At 48.6% G+C, this 18,993-nt stretch overlaps 1 protein-coding gene across 1 annotated transcript in view; it reads right to left on the reverse strand.

Moving 5' to 3' along the window:
- Positions 1 to 1,607: 1,607 nt before the first annotated feature.
- cyp4t8 (cytochrome P450, family 4, subfamily T, polypeptide 8) overlaps positions 1,608 to 18,993 on the reverse strand; it is a 162,726-nt gene continuing 145,340 nt past the window's right edge. Inside the window, exons 10-12 of the mRNA XM_072511029.1 lie at positions 17,417 to 17,481; positions 15,300 to 15,382; positions 1,608 to 3,949 (exon numbers count right to left, since the gene is read on the reverse strand). Coding sequence (XP_072367130.1) covers positions 3,781 to 3,949; positions 15,300 to 15,382; positions 17,417 to 17,481 — 317 coding nt within the window. The 3' untranslated portion in view covers positions 1,608 to 3,780. The remainder of the gene's footprint in view (positions 3,950 to 15,299; positions 15,383 to 17,416; positions 17,482 to 18,993) is intronic.

Here is an 18,993-nt window from a genome sequence, read left to right on the forward strand (position 1 = left end):
TGGCCATCGCATTAAGAAGTTCGGGGGTATGGAAAGGAATAGTGCGGGGGGGGGGGGGATAGAGCATAGGGTGTCCTTTTATGCCGATGACTTGCTGTTATATGTGTCGGAACCGAATGTGTCGATAGGGGAAATATTGGAGCTGCTTTGAGTGTTTGGGTCTTTCTCGGTGTACAAGCTGAATCTAGACAAGAGTGAGTATTTTGTGGTATCTGGGCCGGGTGTGGGGGCAGGGGTGGGGGGGCTGCCATTACCGTAGGGGAGGGACTCACTTTAGGTACCTGGGGGTGCAGGTTGCCCGGGAGTGGGGTGGGGCTCCGCAGATACAACATTTCTAGTTTGGTGGGGAGAGTGAAAGCTGATCTGGCAAGGTGGGATGGTCTCCCTCTGTCACTGGCGGGTAGGGTACAGGCAATTAAAATGAACGTGTTGCCACAATTTCTGTTTATTTTTCAATGCCTGCCGATATTCCTGCCAAAGGCATTTTTCAGAGAGATTGAGCGAAGGATTATGTTGTTCATATGGTGAGGGAAGGTGGCCAGAGTTAGAAAGGTGCTACTACAGAGGGGAAGGTAGGCAGGGGGTTTGGGTCTTCCGAACCTGATGTATTACTACTGGGCAGCGAATGTGGAGAAGGGGCGGGGCTGGGTAAGAGGGTTTGATTCCCAGTGGGTCAGAATGGAGGAGAGTTTTTGCAAGGGGTCAGGATTGAAAGCAGTAGCAACAGCGTCGCTCCCGATAGCCCCGGGGAAGTACTCAGGGAGTCCGGTAATAATAGCTTCATTGAGAATTTGGAGGCAGTTTCGCCAATACTTCGAGTTGGGGGCAGGGTCAAGGGAAATGCCGATTTGGGGGAACCACAGATTTGAGCCAGGGAGGTGGGATGGAAATTTTTGGAAATCGGAGGAGAAGGGGATTAAGACACTAAAAGATTTGTTTCTTAGGGGTCGGTTTGCAGGATTGAAGGACCTGGAAGCGAAGTATGGGCTGGAGCAGGGGGAAATGTTTAGATACATGAACGTTCGAGATTTTGCCAGAAAGGAGATACAGAACTTCCCAGAGGAGCTAGCCTCCACATTGCTGGAGGAGGTGCTGACTGTGGTGATATACATCACTGTAAGTACACAAAGGGTTCATGTACATCCACTACACCTAGCTAGACACTAGAGGGAACACCAGAGACATGACACACAGACAGTCAACCAATAGGTCAGTAAGATAGGACATGACCAATGGGTATTCACGATACACACAGAGGTGACACTACCACAGGAGGGCATTACACCAACCCATATAAAAGGGCACTGTTACTGCTCAGCTCAGTACAATGACAGGCCATGGCAGGATGATGCACCTTACCAATTCACGTTTGCTACACTCCCAACAGGCAACATGGCTTTCAGGACAGATGCCATCAAGAATTACCACCACAAGCATCGAAAGAAAAAAGAGTCCAAATCAGAGAACAAAGTGATTTGATCACTTCTTGGTTCCTTCAGGGACACTGATGTCGTTTACAATGCAATGCCACCATCAACATCACCAACTCACCAACCAAACAAGAAAGCCACTTGACCATAATAATTAGTGAATGTTGCACTCATGCATATGATTTGGACTTATTGTTTAATGATCACTGTTATCATAACTTGTACAGAGTATCACTCATCTACCTAGTTTGCTCAATTTTCTTTAACACTGGACAGAAAATATGTAACACGTAAAAAGGGGGTTGTGGTGATATATATATCACTGTTAGTTCACAAAGGGTTAATGTACATACACTACACCTAGCTAGACACTAGAGGGAACACCAGAGACATGACACGCAGATAGTCAACCAATAGGTCAGTAAGATAGGACATGACCAACGGGCATTCACGATACACACAAAGGTGACACTACCACAGGAGGGCATTACACCAACCCATTTAAAAGGACACATCACACATGCTCAGTCTCTTTCCAGTGGAGACACTCAGTGTGTACACAGGGTTGATTTGAAACGCATCATTCCCACCACGTGGATTGCAGCAGACTGGTTAGTCAGTCTGAGTAGCTATAGAAGGATTAACAGTAGTGTCAAATCCAAGTAGGAGAATTGTTAATAGTTCAATAAACATGTTGAAGCTATCTCCAAGTCTGAATCTTCCTTTGTCAAAGTGCACATCAAGGAAGCAGCTTATGCTACGTCAAGAGCATAACAAAAGACTGACGACAGGGGGTCTGGAGAAGGGGTTAGTGTCAGCGGTTTACGGAGCTATTTTGGAAGAGGAGAAGGCTCCACTGGAAGGGATCAAAGCAAAGTGGGTGGAAGAGTTGGGAGAGGATATCGAGGAGAGATTCTGGTGTGAGGTGCTCCGGAGAGTGAATGCCTCCACCTCGTGCGCGAGGTTGGGGCTGGTACAGCTGAAGGTGGTATACAGAGCACACCTCACGAGGGCGAGGATGAGCCAATTCTTTGAAGGAGTTGAAGATGTGTGTGAACGTTGCGGGGAGTGGGCCCCGCTAATTACGTTCATATGTTTTGGTCCTGTCCAAAGTTAGAGGATTACTGGAAGGAGGCTTTTAGAGTAATTTCTAAAGTGGTGAATGTGAAACTGGCCCCAGGCCCCCGGGAGGCCATATTCGGGGTGTCGGACCGGCCAGGGTTGGAAATGGGTGCGGAGGCAGATTTTGTAACCTTCGCCTCGTTGATCGCCCAAAGGTGAATCCTGATGGGTTGAAGGGCAGCCTCTCCACCCTGTGCCCTGGCGTGGCGATCTGTTGGAATTCTTGACTCTTGAGAAGGTTACGTTTGAACTGAGAGGAAGGACAGAGGGATTCTACAATTCATGGGCATTATTCATTATGCACTTTCAAGAACTGGATAACATTGAACATTAGTTGGGGGCTATGGGGGATTCCTGATTCCTTTTTGTCATTTGTTTATGTGAACAAGTGGACGAATGTTTGGGGTTTGGTGGGAGGATGGGATTGGTGTTATTGATATGGGGATTGACATATTTGTTACTGATTATTGTTTATTACTGATTATTGTTTATTGTTGGTGGGTGTAAATTTGGGAGAAAATGCAAAAAATATGAAGAAAGAAACATTTAAAAAAAAAGAAAAAAATATTTTCTCCGAGTAACGTTAGTTCTTTACATCCCCCTTCTCTAATAATGGTTGGATTTAGCTGTACCCAATTGAATTTCAGACTGAAATGGAATGATTCAAACAAAATCAATTTCTGTTCATAACCCTGTTCAAACTCTATGGCCGATGGTTGTTGATTAACTCAAGTGATAATTAAGAGGTACAGTTGCTTCCCAGTAATCTACAATTATTGTTTGGATACTTTGAAATAAATCAACCACAATAGTCAATTGTTGAGATATCCTCATGCATCGATTGTATGAAGTTGTCTGGCTATGAAATGTACCAAGATATTCGCCATCAACAGCAGATGGAAACAAAATAACGCTATCCATAATGAACATCAGATAATACATGAGAAATATGATATGCAAGGCAGAAATATAACGATGTAGGAATCAAAAATTATGTTTATAGGCTTACATTTTCTGAGATGTTTTGAACCCATGATGACATTCCAACATGAACATATATATGAAATGATACTGTAAACATTTGTAATGCACGTATTCCATTTTTTTAATGCTCTTTACCACCACATTAAATTTGCCACAATTGTCTTGCTTACTGATTGATCTGTCTGATTTTGAAGTTTTTACTTTTCTTAAGTTTTCCCAAATTTACTTATTCTTGCAGCTGTTGTTAATCTACTTTTTTAATCTTCAGGTGTATTCCATTTTTGGATCGAAGGACTAGCTGAGGTATTTTTATTGGTGGTTTTGATTCGTCAATTTCCAATTCAAACCGGTTAAGAATCATCGCGACAGCCACCTTCATTTCGTTCATGGCAAAGTGCTGCCCAATGCAGTTCCTGCAAAAAAGTGAAAAAGGAGGTAGGTTTTGAATCCAACACCATGCGAAATCTTTTAAACCAGAAATATATTTTATTGAGTTACTACAAACTCCTAATTATGAATGGGGCAGTACCAACATATTTAATAGTGCCTCTCAGATTTAGCTATCCCTGCGTTTTACACTTTAAAACTACCAGCCAAATGCAGATTTAAATCTCTTCAATTAAATAAGTTCCTCTCAGTGAGTATATAAATGTGGGATGCTGTCAACAGTTCAATGCTCTTATTTATAATGTTGCTGGAGAGGAATTTCCTACCAAATCTCAGCTTCTAATTGCCTCTCAACAGCAGTTTCAAAGCATAAAACACAAAAAACAAGGAGATCTAGAAAGAAACAGGTATGGGCACTGTCATGATATTCAAACACACACATCATGATGGACACACTAACAGGCAAATCAGAGTACACAACACCACAACCAATCACAGACAAGAACACCAACCACATAAAAAGCACGAGCACGACACCTGGTGGTCAGTAGGTCTGGGGAGAAGGGAACAAGAAAGAGCTGTTAAAACATCACAAGCAGGGAACCCCCACGTGCAGAGTGCAAAGACCAAACTGTAAATAGTAAGTTTAAATAAAATAGCGTTGTACCATATACAACCGTGTTGGCTCATCTGTGTGTCAGAACACCCAACACCACATGGTACAGGAGTGGATCGATACCTGCCTACTAACCTGCCATTCTGGACATGGACCACACCGACAAACCGCAGCCGATGCAAGTCGCGGGGAACCTAGGTACCAACTGGAAGCTCTACAGGCAGCGATTTGACCTGTACATCCGTGCCACCGAAAAACAGAATGCCTCGGATGACACGAAGATTGCAATGCTCCTCTTCTACGCAGGTCAGCACGCCACCAACGTCTTCAACTCACTGGTGTTCGAAGAAGGCGAAAACCAATCCAAATATGACACGGTCATCCTCAAACTGGACCAGCACTTTCAAGTTGAAGTAAATTAAAGTTTTGAAAGATACCTCTTTCAGCAACGCCTGCAAGGTAAGGAGGAGCTTTTTCAACCCTTCTTGACGCACCTCCGGATTCTAGCGCAGTCCTGCGGTTACGGCACCACCACAGAGTCCATGATCAGGGACCAGATTGTTTTTGGCGTTGCCTCTAGTGGCCTACGCCAGCAGCTTCTTAAAATGAAAAGCCTCACCTTAGCGTCTGCTGTGGAAGCCTGTGTCCTCCACGAAAATGCTACCTGCCGTTTTGCCCGATTTCAGGCGTCCGAGTTGGCACGGAGGGGGTCCCCAGCCGTCGAATCGGCAAGCCAGGCCGCCCACGACGTCGAACGCATCCAGGCCGTCGATTACTTCCCGACCCACGGCCCGGACGACAGCGGCCGCTTCCCGCGCTTTTCGCGGTCTCCCGCGCAGGTGCGCGCCAAAAATAACGGCCACAACGAGGGACGCACTGCGCAGGCGCGCCCACCGCAAGGTCGCACTGCGCATGCGCAGTGGCGCAACGAACGCCGTGACGTCATGACGTGCGGCAATTGTGGAGCTCTACATTTAAAAGGGCAATGTCCTGCAAAAAACCGACAGTGCCTCAGATGTGGCAAGATGGGCCACTACGCAGCCCACTGTCGTTCGGCTCAACCCATGGATCCGGCGCATCCTCGACAATCTCGCAGACAAGTCAGGACCGTCCAGCCCACGCATCAAGACTTCCAGTTAAGTGATGCAGATGACCAGGATGCCTTCCGCGTTTCCGTCATTGATGTCAACAAGGTCAATGCCATCAATCCAGCCGATGAGTGGTGTGCCACCCTGACGGTCAACCGATCGCGCGTCGCCTTCCGTCTGGACACCGGCGCATCCGCCAACCTGATTGCTTACTCTGCAGTCCAGGCCATGAAGGTCAAACCACCCATCACGCCATCCCGGCTCAAGATGGTTGACTATAACGGGAACGTCATCCCGTCCATAGGATCTTGCCAGCTACAGGTGACTCACAAGATGTACACGGCCACACTCCCCTTCGAAGTTGTCGGCTCATCAAAGGACTCGTTACTGGGCGCACAGGCGTGTAAGGTCCTTCACCTGGTACAGCGCATTATGTCTCTCTCTCCAGATGAGATATCCGACTTCCCGGATGCTGAGTTCCACGCAAATCTCCATTCCCTCCTTGCTCACAACCAGGAGGTTTTTGAAGGCATGGGGACATTGCCATACACGTACAAGATTCGACTCAGACCGGACGCCATCCCTGTCGTTCACGCACCTCGCAGGGTTCCTGCGCCACTCAAAGACCGCCTCAAGGCACAACTGCAGATTCTTCAGGACCAAGGGGTCCTATCCAGGGTCACGGAGCCCACGCCATGGGTCAGCTCCATGGTCTGTGTAAAGAAGCCCTCTGGCGAGCTCCGTATATGTATAGATCCTAAAGATCTGAATAACAACATCATGCGGGAACACTATCCCATCCCGAAACGAGAGGACCTCACCAGCGAGATGGCGCGAGCCAAAATATTCACTAAATTGGATGCGTCCAAAGGATTCTGGCAGATCCAACTGGACCCGGCCAGCCGAAGACTATGCACATTCAACACCCCTTTTGGCAGATTCTGCTACAACCGGATGCCATTCGGCATCATTTCAGCATCTGAAGTTTTCCACCGCATTATGGAGCAGATGATGGAAGGCATCGAAGGGGTACGTGTATATGTGGACGATATCATCATTTGGTCCACCACTCCGCAGGAACACATGCATCGTCTACGACGTGTCTTTACCCGCATACGACAAAATGGCCTGCGTCTCAACCGTGCGAAGTGTGCCTTCGGCCAGACGGAGCTGAAATTCCTCGGGGACCACATCTCAAGGTCAGGGGTCCGTCCCGATGCAGACAAGGTTAGCGCCATCACAGCCATGCCACGACCGGCTGACAAGAAGGCTGTCTTAAGATTCCTGGGCATGGTCAACTTCCTTGGGAAGTTCATTCCCAACCTGGCTTCTCATACAACAAATATGCGCCATCTCGTAAAAAAATCGACAGAATTCAACTGGCACCAATCGCATCAGCGGGAATGGGAGGAGCTCAAGCACAAACTGGTCACGGCACCAGTGCTGGCCTTCTTTGACACGACTCGCCCTACAAAGATCTCAACAGACGCCAGCCAATCTGGTATTGGAGCGGTACTCCTGCAAAAAGACAGCACGTCGTCATGGGCCCCGGTTGCATATGCCTCACGAGCCATGACCCCTACCGAACAGCGCTACGCGCAAATCGAAAAAGAATGCCTGGGCTTGTTAACTGGACTGGACAAGTTCCACGACTATGTGTATGGCCTGCCACGATTTACGGTCGAAACTGACCACCGCCCCCTGGTCAACATCATTAACAAAGACCTGAACGACATGACTCCTCGCCTCCAGCGCATCTTACTTAAACTCAGGAGGTACGATTTTGAACTGATCTACACTCCGGGGAAGGAGCTCATCGTGGCGGACACTCTTTCCCGAGCAGTGAGCACACCACCAGATGCGGAGGGGTTCGTGCGTCAAATTGAGGCACACGTAACTCTGACAGCAGCAAATCTGCCAGCTGATGATCCTAGTCTGGCCCACATACGCGCAGAGACGGCGACTGACCCCCTTCTGCAGCGAGTGATGCGCCACATGACGGAAGGGTGGCTAAAAGGGCAGTGCCCCCAGTTTTATAATGTGCGAGATGATCTCACCAACATAGACGGGGTCCTTATGAAATCACACAGGATCGTTATTCCGCACAGCGTGCGCCAGATGATTCTTCATCAACTACACGAAGGCCACTTGGGCGTCGAAAAATGCAGACGAAGGGCCCGGGAGGCGGTATATTGGCCGGGTATTAATGAAGACATAGCCAACATGGTGCTCAACTGCACAACCTGTCAGAGGTTTCAGCCGGCGCAACCTCCGGAAACACTTCTACCACACGAGATGGTGACGTCCCCCTGGGCGAAGGTGGGTGTTGACCTATTTCACGCGCTCGGCAGAGATTACATCGTTATTATAGACTACTTCTCAAACTACCCGGAAGTCATGCCTCTCCATGATCTGACGTCGTCCGCAGTCATTGGGGCCTGCAAGGAAACATTTGCTCGCTATGGCATTCCAAGGACTGTCATGTCAGACAATGGACCCTGTTTCGCCAGCCGTGAATGGTCGTCCTTTGCCGCAGCATATGGTTTCACTCATGTGACATCCAGCCCTCTGCATCCACAATCGAACGGGAAGGCTGAAAAGGGTGTCCACATCGCCAAGCGGCTCCTGTGCAAGGCGGCTGCTGCCGGATCGGACTTTAACCTTGCCTTGCTGGCCTATCGATCGGCCCCGCTATCCACGGGTCTCTCGCCAGCGCAGCTACTAATGGGTCGCTCCCTCAGGACGACGGTACCTTCCATCCTGGCACCAACAACAGACCATGAGGCGGTTCTTCGGAACATGCAACTGCAGCGTGATCGCCAGAAAAGTCGGTATGACACACGAGCGACGGACCTGCCCCCCCTGTCCTCCGGAGACAAAGTACGCGTCCATCAACCGTATGGTGGCTGGTCAGCACCGGCCGAAGTCCTCCGACAAGTGGCTCCCCGCTCGTTCCTGGTTCGCATGCCGGATGGTTCCGTGCGTCGCCGCAATCGGCGCGCCCTTCGCCGACTTCCACGCTCACAGCCACACAGTACGCACACGCCAGATCCTCAACAGGCTTCCGAGGATGACTTTGTGGAGCTGCCGCACATCACGCCCTTTCCATCGCCACCCATGGCCATGCCTGCACAGCAGCCGGTGGTTCTTGATCCACCCTTGAGGCGGTCAACCCGAACTCGTCGCAAGCCCATTAGACTGGACTTATAATACCGTTCATATGTTTAACAAGTTGCACAATTTTACATGATAACCTGTTGTTGTTTATCGTTCCAGATGTCGTCTGACTGGACAACTGTTCAAGTTTTTTTTTTTTTCTTCTTCTCTCGTTCGCATTTATGTTATGTTATGGTACAACTTGGTTCATGTGACGCACCCGACATCGCCCCATGTACATAGTTCCTTCATATGCACATGCTGCACACGACACACACACACTCTTAGATGCACTCACGACACGATCATATTTATTACCACGTAGGCACATATCTTTGTAAAAAGGGGGGATGTCATGATATTCAAACACACACATCATGATGGACATCTAACAGGCAAATCAGAGTACACAACACCACAACCAATCACAGACAAGAACACCAACCACATAAAAAGCACGAGCACGACACCTGGTAGTCAGTAGGTCTGGGGAGAAGGGAACAAGAAAGAGCTGTTAAAACATCACAAGCAGGGAACCCCCACGTGCAGAGTACAAAGACCAAACTGTAAATAGTAAGTTTAAATAAAATAGCGTTGTACCATATACAACCGTGTTGGCTCATCTGTGTGTCAGAACACCCAACACCACAGGCACGATCTAACCAAATTGCAACAGAGTCCCGTGATGAGCGCACTTAGCCGGATGTTTCCCGACGCTCGTCATCTGATCCCCGTTTGTGGGAGCCAGTACTGAACGGCACTCGCACAAGGTCTCTGAGGTGAAGGGGTTAGATCGTAAGGCCTCAGTAGATAAGGTGAGCGCATATTAAGAGTGAGACTCGCTCTAATATGCAGATTTTCCAGATTGTGATCCCGCCCATAATGGGCAGGATTCAGATTGTTATGTCTCATGAGATCATGTTAGATCTTGCGAGGCGGGGCAGCTGGGTGGATCTCAGAAGAGAGATCTCCCAGAATCTATAGACTGCTCTGCCGTTTGGCCGCAATGTGGACGGTAGAACGTGCCCATGGAGTACAACAATGTTTACTATCATAAAGCCACTCAGTAAAATACAGTTACCCTTTATTATTCCAACCTCATCCCATGAAACTATGTTTGCCCCTGTTCCCAAAACTCCAGCTTAATTTTCTCCATGTCCAATTCCTAAAGCTCTAATTGTCTTGAATGTCAAATGCCTCTTAGAATTTGAGACTATATTATCATAGATGTTGTAGCACATTAGCTATAGAACAAAATCTGCACCACAGGAAATTTCTAGCAAAAGCCGCATGAAGGCAGTCAGCAGAAGTTGATGTTAGTACCACACAGTTCATGCAGCATTGTCAGATGTTTTCATTCCTTCCCTGAGGCACAATCAATTGAACAAAGACTAGAGTTGGATACAACTGAGGCTTTATTGCTCCAAGATGTATGGCCTCCCACAGCAGCTGGCGAAATGACTGCTGAATGGAGGACACGCATATTTATACTCTGCCTACTGGGCGGAGCCAGCAGGCAGGGACGACCGGCGAACCTGTAGTACTGGTCCTACCTTGCATCACCTAATATAGGTGCAACACTGGTTTACCACATTCACCCCCTGTTAAAATTGAGTCCGGCGGGGGTGGTGGAGAACTATATACAGCAATGAATCTATATTTACAGTATTTGAGCAGAAAGAAAATGTCTTTTGAAGTCCGGCGGACCAGTTAGAGGTTTAACCGGTCCGGTGCCTTGATGTTCCATTGGGAGTGATGTAGTGGTGGCGGCGATGTCGATGCTGGCCCGATGTTCGGTGACTCCGGGTGCATGCCGAAATCCTCTTCCTCCTCGGGCGTGGGCAGGGGAAGGACGGATGGTCCTGGTGGGGTTAATACTGGGAGCGCCGGGGGAGGGGAGGGGAGGCCGGAGGGGTGTGTGTGTGTGGAACCTGCTGGTGCCAGGTCCCTGAGGGAGACAGTATCCTGGCGGCTGTCGGGGTGTGCCACGTAGGCATACTGGGGGTTTGCATGGAGCAATTGTACCCTCTCCACCAACGGGTCCACCTTGTGGAGTCGGACGTGCCTACGGAGTAGGACTTGTCCTGGAGTCGTGAGCCAAGCCGGGAGCGACACCCCGGATGTGGACTTCCTGGGGAAGGCAAAAAGACATTCATGGGGTGTGTTGTTAGTGGCGGTGCATCAGGGAGGACTTCCTGCCAGCGAGAGGCTGGGAGGTTCCTGGACCGTAGGGCCAATTGGACGGCCCTCCAGACCGTACCGTTCTCCCTCTCTACCTGTCCGTTTCCCCGGGGGTTATAGCTGGTCGTCCTGCTGGAGGCGATACCCCTGCTGAGCAGGAACTGACGCGGCTCATCGCTCATGAATGAGGATCCCCTGTCACTGTGGATGTAGGCGTGGTAACCGAAGAGAGCGAAGATAGTGTTTAGGGCTTTGATGACAGTGGCAGACATCATATCAGGGCATGGGATGGCGAAGGGGAATCTGGAATACTCATCGACCACACTGAGAATATATGTGTTTCGGTCGGTGGAGTGGAGGGGCCCTTTGAAATCCACGCTGAGGCGTTCAAATGGGCAGGAGGCCTTCACCAGGCGCGCACGGTCTGACCTGTAGAAGTGCGGCTTGCACTCCGCACAGACCTGGCAGTCACTGGTGATTGTCCGTACTTCCTCGACGGAGCAGGGCAGATTGTGAGCCTTGACAAAATGGTACAACCATGTGACTTCCGGGTGACAAAGGCTGTCTTGCAGGGCCCGGAGTCGGTCTACTTGTGCGCTGACACATGTACCTCGGGATAGGGCGTCTGGGGGCTCGTTGAGTTTGCCAGGGCGATACAAAATCTCGTAATTATAGGTGGAGAGCTCGATCCTCCACCTCAAGATTTTATCGTTTTTGATCTTGCCCCGCTGTGTGTTATTGAACATGAAGGCTACCAACCGTTGGTCAGTGAGGAGGGTGAATCTCATGCCGGCCAGGTAATGCCTCCAATGCCGCACAGCCTCAACAATAGCTTGGGCCTCTTTTTCGAGGCTGAGTGCCGAATTTCTGAGGCATGAAGTGTGCGGGAGAAGAATGCCACGGGTCTGCCTGCCTGATTGAGGGAGACAGCTCGGGCGACGTCCGATACGTCGCTCTCTACTTGAAAGGGCAGTGTCTCGTCTACTGCGTGCATCCCGGCCTTGGCGATATCGGCTCTGATACGGGCGAAGGCCTGTTGTGCCTCGGCCGCCAGGGGAAAGTGTGTGGACTGTATGAGTGGGCGGGTCTTGTCCACATAGTTTGGGACCCACTGGGCGTAGTAGGAGAAGAACCCCAGGCAGCGTTTGAGGGCCTTGGGTCAGGGGGAGCTCCATGAGGGTGCGCATGCGGTCGGGTTCGGGCCCCAGAACGGAAAGTCGAGTATGGCTAAGCGGGTCGTGCTAAACATGTGCTTCTCCTTGTTGTAGGTGAGGTTGAGGAGAGTGGCGGTGTGGAAAAATTTGGCAAGGTTGGCATCGTGGTCCTGCTGGTCATGGCCGCAGATGGTGACGTTGTCTAGGTACGGGAAGGTGGCCCGCAAACCATACCGGTCGACTATTCGGTCCATTTCCCTTTGGAAGACCGAGACCCCGTTAGTGACGCCGAAGGGAACCCTGAAGAAGTGATAGAGACGACCGTCCGCCTCAAAAGCAGTGTATGGAATGTCCGATTTACGAATGGGGAGCTGGTGGTAGGCGGATTTGAGGTCTACCGTTGAGAAGACCCGGAACTGGGCAATCTGATTGACCATGTCAGATATGCGTGGGAGGGGGTACACGTCGAGCTGCGTGTACCGATTGATGGTCTGGCTGTAGTCTACGACCATCCTGTGTTTCTCCCCAGTTTTAACAACTACCACTTGGGCTCTCCAGGGGCTGTTGTTGGCCTCGATGATGCCTTCCCGAATCAGCCGCTGGACCTCGGACCTGATGAAGGCCCTGTCCTGGGTGCTGTACCGTCTGCTCCTGGTGGCGACGGGTTTGCAATCCGGGGTTAGATTTGTGAAGAGAGAAGGCGGATCAACCTTTAGGGTCACAAGGCCGCACACAGTGAGGGGTGGTAGGGGTCCGCCGAATCTGAGGGTTAGGCTCTGGAGATTGCACTGGAAGTCCAGGCCTAGTAGTAGAGCAGCGCAGAGGATAGGGAGGACGTAGAGGCGGAAGCTGCTGAATTCTACTGGACCGTGAGTGTGACAGTACAGTACCCCCGGATCGCGACGGAATGGGATCCGGAGGCCAGGGAGATTCTTTGGTTGGCAGGGTGTCGCGCGAGGGAGCAGCACCTTACCATATTCAGGTGTATGAAGCTTTTGGTGCTTCCGGAGTCCAGCAGGCAAGAGGTCACGTGGCCGTTGATTTTTACGCTGGTCGATGCGGTGGCCAGGTTGTGCGGACGAGACTGGTCGATCGTCACTGAGGCGAGTCGTGGTCGGTCGGCGCTGGCGTCGGATGATGCGGAGCCTGGGGGGCCCAGGTCCTGGAATGCTGTCGGTGTCCATGCCCCGAGGGGGAGACAAGATGAAGAGGCCTGAAGATCCTGCGGGGGACAAAATGGCGGCGCCCATGAGCCATACGTTGCAGGGTTTGGACAAGATGGCGGCGCCCATTGGCCACACGTGGTCCGGCGAGATCAAGATGGCGGCGCCCATTGTGTGTAGACTAGGGGGGGGGCGATAGCGGCCACTGCGCTGGCCTGGCACGCTGCAGCGAAGTGGCCCTTTTTGCCACAAGCCTTGCAAAGGGCCGTGCGGGCTGGGCAGCGTTGGCGAGGGTGTTTCTGCTGGCCGCAGAAGTAACATCGGGGGCCCCCGGGGTGCGCGGACTGTGCGTGGCGCAGGCGTACTGGCCTGGGTAAGGCCCCCGCTGGGGCCGCCGTCTGTGGGGTCCACGATGCGTAGGAGGGGTGGGCCGTGCCGCTGGGGGGTAGGCCTGACTGTTGCGCGAGGTGACCGTCATAGAGAGCGCTAGCTTCTTTGTCTCAGCTAGATCGAGCATGGCCCCTTCTAACAGTCTCTGGCGTATGAGGTCCGACCCAATCCCCGTAACGAACGCGTCCCGCATAAGGAGGTTCGAATGTTCAGTGGCCGTAATGGCCTGACAGTCACAGTCCTGGATGAGTGGGATTAGTGCCCGGTAGAAGTCTTCTATGGACTCACCAGGGAGTTGAGAGTGAGTGGCGAGTACGTGCCTGGCGAAGAGCGTGTTCGTCTTCTGTGCATACTTTTATTTGAGAAGCGCCATGGCGTCGGCGTAGTTCGGGCATCCTGGATCAGCGAAAACACGTTGGAGCTCAACCTTGAGTACAGGATCTGTATCTTCTGAGCCTCCGGAACAGGGGTGGTCGCTGAGTTGATGTACGCCTCGAAGCAAGCTAGCCAGTGATTAAAGTCCTTTTTGGCGTTGCTTGATTGCGGATCCAGCTGCAGGCGATCTGGCTTGATACGGAGGTCCATCTTTTAGAAAATCTTAGAGCAATAAATTGAGGCACGATCAATTGAACAAAGACTACAGTTGGATACAACTGAAGCTTTATTGCTCTAAGATGTGTGGCCTCCCACAGCAGCTGGCAAAATGGCTGCTGAATGGAGAACACGCATATTTATACTCCGCCTACTGGGCGGAGCCAGCAGGCAAGGACGACCGGCGAACCTGTAGTACATCACCTAATATAGGTGCAACAGTGGTTTACCACATTCCCCTCCATCATAATCAACTCCCCCCATCAACCCACCCTCCCCCATCCACATGTTCCGATTGTATAGTTGGCACCACTGTGAGGTACGAAGACAAAGGTTGGTCACTTAGCGTTACTAGAAAGATTCCTGAATTCCATTCTGCACAAGGGAACATGAAATTTTACAACTACAATTTTAAACAACGGATCCTACTGTGGGAGGTGTTAGCTCTCAAAACAGAACAGGAATGGTACATTTTTATTTTTCCTTGAAACTGACCTTTACATAGAATCCCTACAGTGCAGAAGTAGGCCACTCGGCTCATCGAGTCTACACCAACCCTCTGAAAGAGCACCCCACCCAGGTCCAATCCCCCACCCTATCCCTGTAGCCCATAACCCCACCTAACCTTTGGACACTAAGGGACAATTTAGCATGGCCAATCCACTTAACACCTGCATCTTTGGACTATGGGAGGAAACCGCAGCACCTGGAGGAAACCCATGCAGACACCTGGAGAAAGTGTAAAGTCCACACAGACGGTCACCTGAGGCTGGAATTCAACCCCAGTCCCTGGAGCTGTGAGGCAGCGGCGCTAACCACTGTTCCACCGTGCCGCCCCCACTAGGCCACCCTGCTGCTTTCTGCAGTAACTCCCAATATCAAGTGTGAGTCAAGATTAACAAAGAATTTGAAACTATTTCAGTGAACTGGGATCCACCTATTTGATCAACAATGAGTCAGGCCTCTTTGGAGAAATTAATTTGCTCAAGAGTAACACTATTAACTCTATTTCACTAATATTTGAAATACGTTCCTACCTTGGTCCAGCAGAGAAAGGTATGAAGGCATGTGTGTGTCTGTTTGCTGAATTTTCGGGGGAAAATCTTAAAGGGTCAAACACCTAAAACAGAACAAGGGATTATCAATCAGTTTTGTTCAGAACTACATTCTTTATGAGATATGAAGTGCATACAGACATTGGCAGTTACTCAGTAATTGTTAATCATATCAGTAAAGAGTTCACTTGTCAGTACTGGTTTAATCTGGAATTGCATTAGCTACATTACTTTAAACCAGCTATGGTCCAATTTATTATTAACTCAAAAGATATTCTGACAGAAACTGAACTTGGAATTCATCTCAAAAGACAGGAGCTGGGTAATTCAGTATCCTACTCATGAATGAGGTTAATTCCATATAATAATAATCTTTGTTAGAGTCACAAGTAGGCTTACATTAACACTGCAATTATGTTACTGTGAAAATCCCCTAGTCGCCACACTCCGGTGCCTGTTCGGGTACACAGAGGTAGAATTCAAAATGCCCAATTCGCCTAACTGCACATCTTTCAGGGTTTGTGGGAGGAAACTGGAGTGGCTGGACGAAACCCACGCAGACTCCGCATAGACAGTGACCCAACCGGGAATCGAACCTGGGACCCTGGTGCTGTGAAGCAACAGTGCTAACAGCTTCATATTAATTAGTTTGCACTAAGTGATAACATTCCTCATGTACATGAGCCAATCTTCCCTAGAATTGTATATGGCGAGTCAAGGATGAGTACAATCTTCAAGCTGAGCAGTATTAGAAGGCTAGCCAATAATTGCTACAATGAAGGACTCGTGCTGGAGGTCAGTTGAGGAGAGGGATGGTAGGTAGAACGAATATAGAATTAAGGGGGAAGCGAGGGGTGGGAGGAATTGAGCTGGAATGGGGAAGAGCATGCGATTGTGGAAGAGAAAGATAAAGCAGAGTAAAAGACCAGAGAGTTAGAGGTAAAGCGAGTCGATAGTGATAGAAGTCCAAGGCCTCCAGAGGAAACTGGAGGGAGGAAACGGTCGTATCTCACATTCTGTAATGATACAAAAAGTCCATGGAAGCACATCTGCTGAATCAAACTATACACCTACTTTATTAATTACATTTTGTATTTACCTTCTTCCTTCTACGGCTCTTTGTTTTCCAGTATGGTGCTGGATATAAAAATATTTAAGCAGCACCATCTATTATCCTACTTTTTTTATTCATGAAGTTAAGATATACATAATCTCATTACATTAATCATACCATATTTATTGTAATATATCCCTATATATGTGACATCGTAATAAATGAATCTGATAGCTACATCCAATAGCTGTTTTTAGCCATACGTCTGTATTTAAGTTTCAAACTAAAAGTTTAACTTTCAAACTTGTCATTGGTTAGCAATGATATGGTAGGTTAATTAAATAGCTCTAGTATGGAAGCACTGGTACAGTATACAAAGATTACAGTGTACAGTATTGCCATAAGAATGTCACTTTAAGAAATGTCTGTCTGCTCATGTTACTGCAGTGATGGGTGGAGCTGAGCTCTAGCTCTGCTTTTTAGTTCCACTTTGAGAAAAGCTTGGGTGTGTCTGTGTTTTTTTGGTTTCATTTTCAGTGTTGCAGCTGAAGCCAGACAAAGCAGGTGTACTGTTGTTCTCTCTGCCATGAAAAGACTATCTCTTGATCGTTTAGGGAATTCAGATTTGTAACTGTTTTCACTGGTGAATTTAAACCTGATGTGCTTCTGATAAAACGTGTTTCTTTTGTCTTCTGGATGTTGTTTGGGGATTTATTAAGGATTACTTAGTGTTGTATTCTTTGGGGTTTGTATTTGAATTGATAGTTGCTAAGATGTTCACTGTATGTCTTAAAAAGGTTAACTTGAGTTCATAGAATAAACACTGTTTTGCTTTTAAAAATACTTTCGATTTCGGCTGTACCACACCTGTAGAGTGGGCCGTGTACTCCCCATACCACAATCTATTAAAAGTTGTGGATCAGGTGAACTCCGTGAAACACCTTGGGGTTCTCTAAACCCTGGCCCATAACAGTATATAAAGATTACATGTTATTAAGGTAATGATATGTACACTTCATATTCTAGTCACAGCGAAGAAAGTTACCTCTGGATTATCCCAGATCATAGAATTCCTGTGAATACAGTAGATACTTACACCTACCAGGCAACCTGTGAAAATATAAATGAACATTAGCGACTGTTTCAGAGCCATGCTGCTTTCTATAGTATTCTCCTATATCATTTTATGTCATTCATGTGTTACAGACAGGAAAGGAACAGTTCAAAGTGCATTGATGTCCTCTTGCCAACTGTTCATAAGCAGAAAGTATTCTGAGGTGATTTTTTTCAGAGTAAGTAGTGACATGTTCTCCCAATCTCTCGTTTTTTGGGATCCAATTGTGTTAATAATCCATAACAAACTCAAGTTAGGATTAACTCATAAAGTTAGTTTATTTTACTCTTTTAAAACCCAGAGAAAAAGGAGTGTTCACCATTCTCCGCACCTCACATTCACAAAGTAAAAGGGGATAGAGAAAATAGGTTTTACAGACCACAGTAAAATTAATATTAGTTCATGTGAGTTCCAGAGACCAAAGTCAGAGGTCAGAGGTCAGAGGAGGTTTCCTTTGTGGTGGAATTCCATTCCAATGTGTTTCCAGCTGGTTAGACGATAATAAAATCCTTGAAATGAATTAGACCACTTGGCAGGCGTTGATCAGAGACTTTTAGAATCATGCAGGCTTTGGTGGGTTGAGACTGCTTACCCAGCCTGACTGCTTGAGTTCTGACCAGTTGATGTTAAAACAGCAGTCTGCCTGAGAAGGCCAAGGATGTAATATTAAAGTGTTCATAATGTTAGAGGCTTAGATCAGTGACTTCCTTCTCCATCATTATTCCAAAAGGGATCTTTAACAAGTATCTGGAATTGACTTTGGTCTCAGGACTGATAAGGTGTCAGTCATTATTTGTTGAAAGGGATGCCATCTATGGGGTGGCACTGTAGTCAGCACTGCTGCCTTACAGCGCAGGGACCCAGGTTCAATTCCGGCCTTGGGTGACTATGTGGAGTTTGCACATTCTTCCCGTCTGTACAGGTTTCCTCTGGGTGCTCCGGTTTCTTCCCACAGTCCAAAGATGTGCAGGATGGGTGGGGTTATGGGGATAAGGTGGGGAGTTGGCCTGGGAAGGATGCTCTTTCAGAGGGTTGGTGCGGACTTGATGGGTCAAATGGCCTCCTCCTGCACTGTAGGAATTCTATGATTCTATGATGTTAACGAGCTGGCATTTGGGAAGCCATTATTTCAACAGACCAACTGACTCTGCTAGCAAGGTTGGCTTATCAAATGCAAATGGCAACCCCATAGCTTCCTTTGAAATTGGTCTGAACAGCACCAGGTGTGACGTGAGTCTGTTGGTACTTCTTTAGGCATAACATGTTACTTCTTTTGGCATAACACATCTTTGGACTGTGGGAAGAAACCGGAGCACCCAGAGGAAAATGAAAACATAATTATTTTGTCCTTGAGACACTTGTGGATAGTGCCTAGAGGGTCAACACCATGATGAGGTGGCTTGTAGCAGCCATCTTAATTTTCTTTGCTCAACAGAGAAGGACCGGTTTTAAAAATAAATAGCAATAAGGATACATTAAAATAAATATTGTGGTGCGTTTCCATGTTA

Source organism: Scyliorhinus torazame, chromosome 7 (assembly GCF_047496885.1).
Source record: "Scyliorhinus torazame isolate Kashiwa2021f chromosome 7, sScyTor2.1, whole genome shotgun sequence".
NCBI classification, from domain to species: Eukaryota; Metazoa; Chordata; class Chondrichthyes; order Carcharhiniformes; family Scyliorhinidae; genus Scyliorhinus; species Scyliorhinus torazame.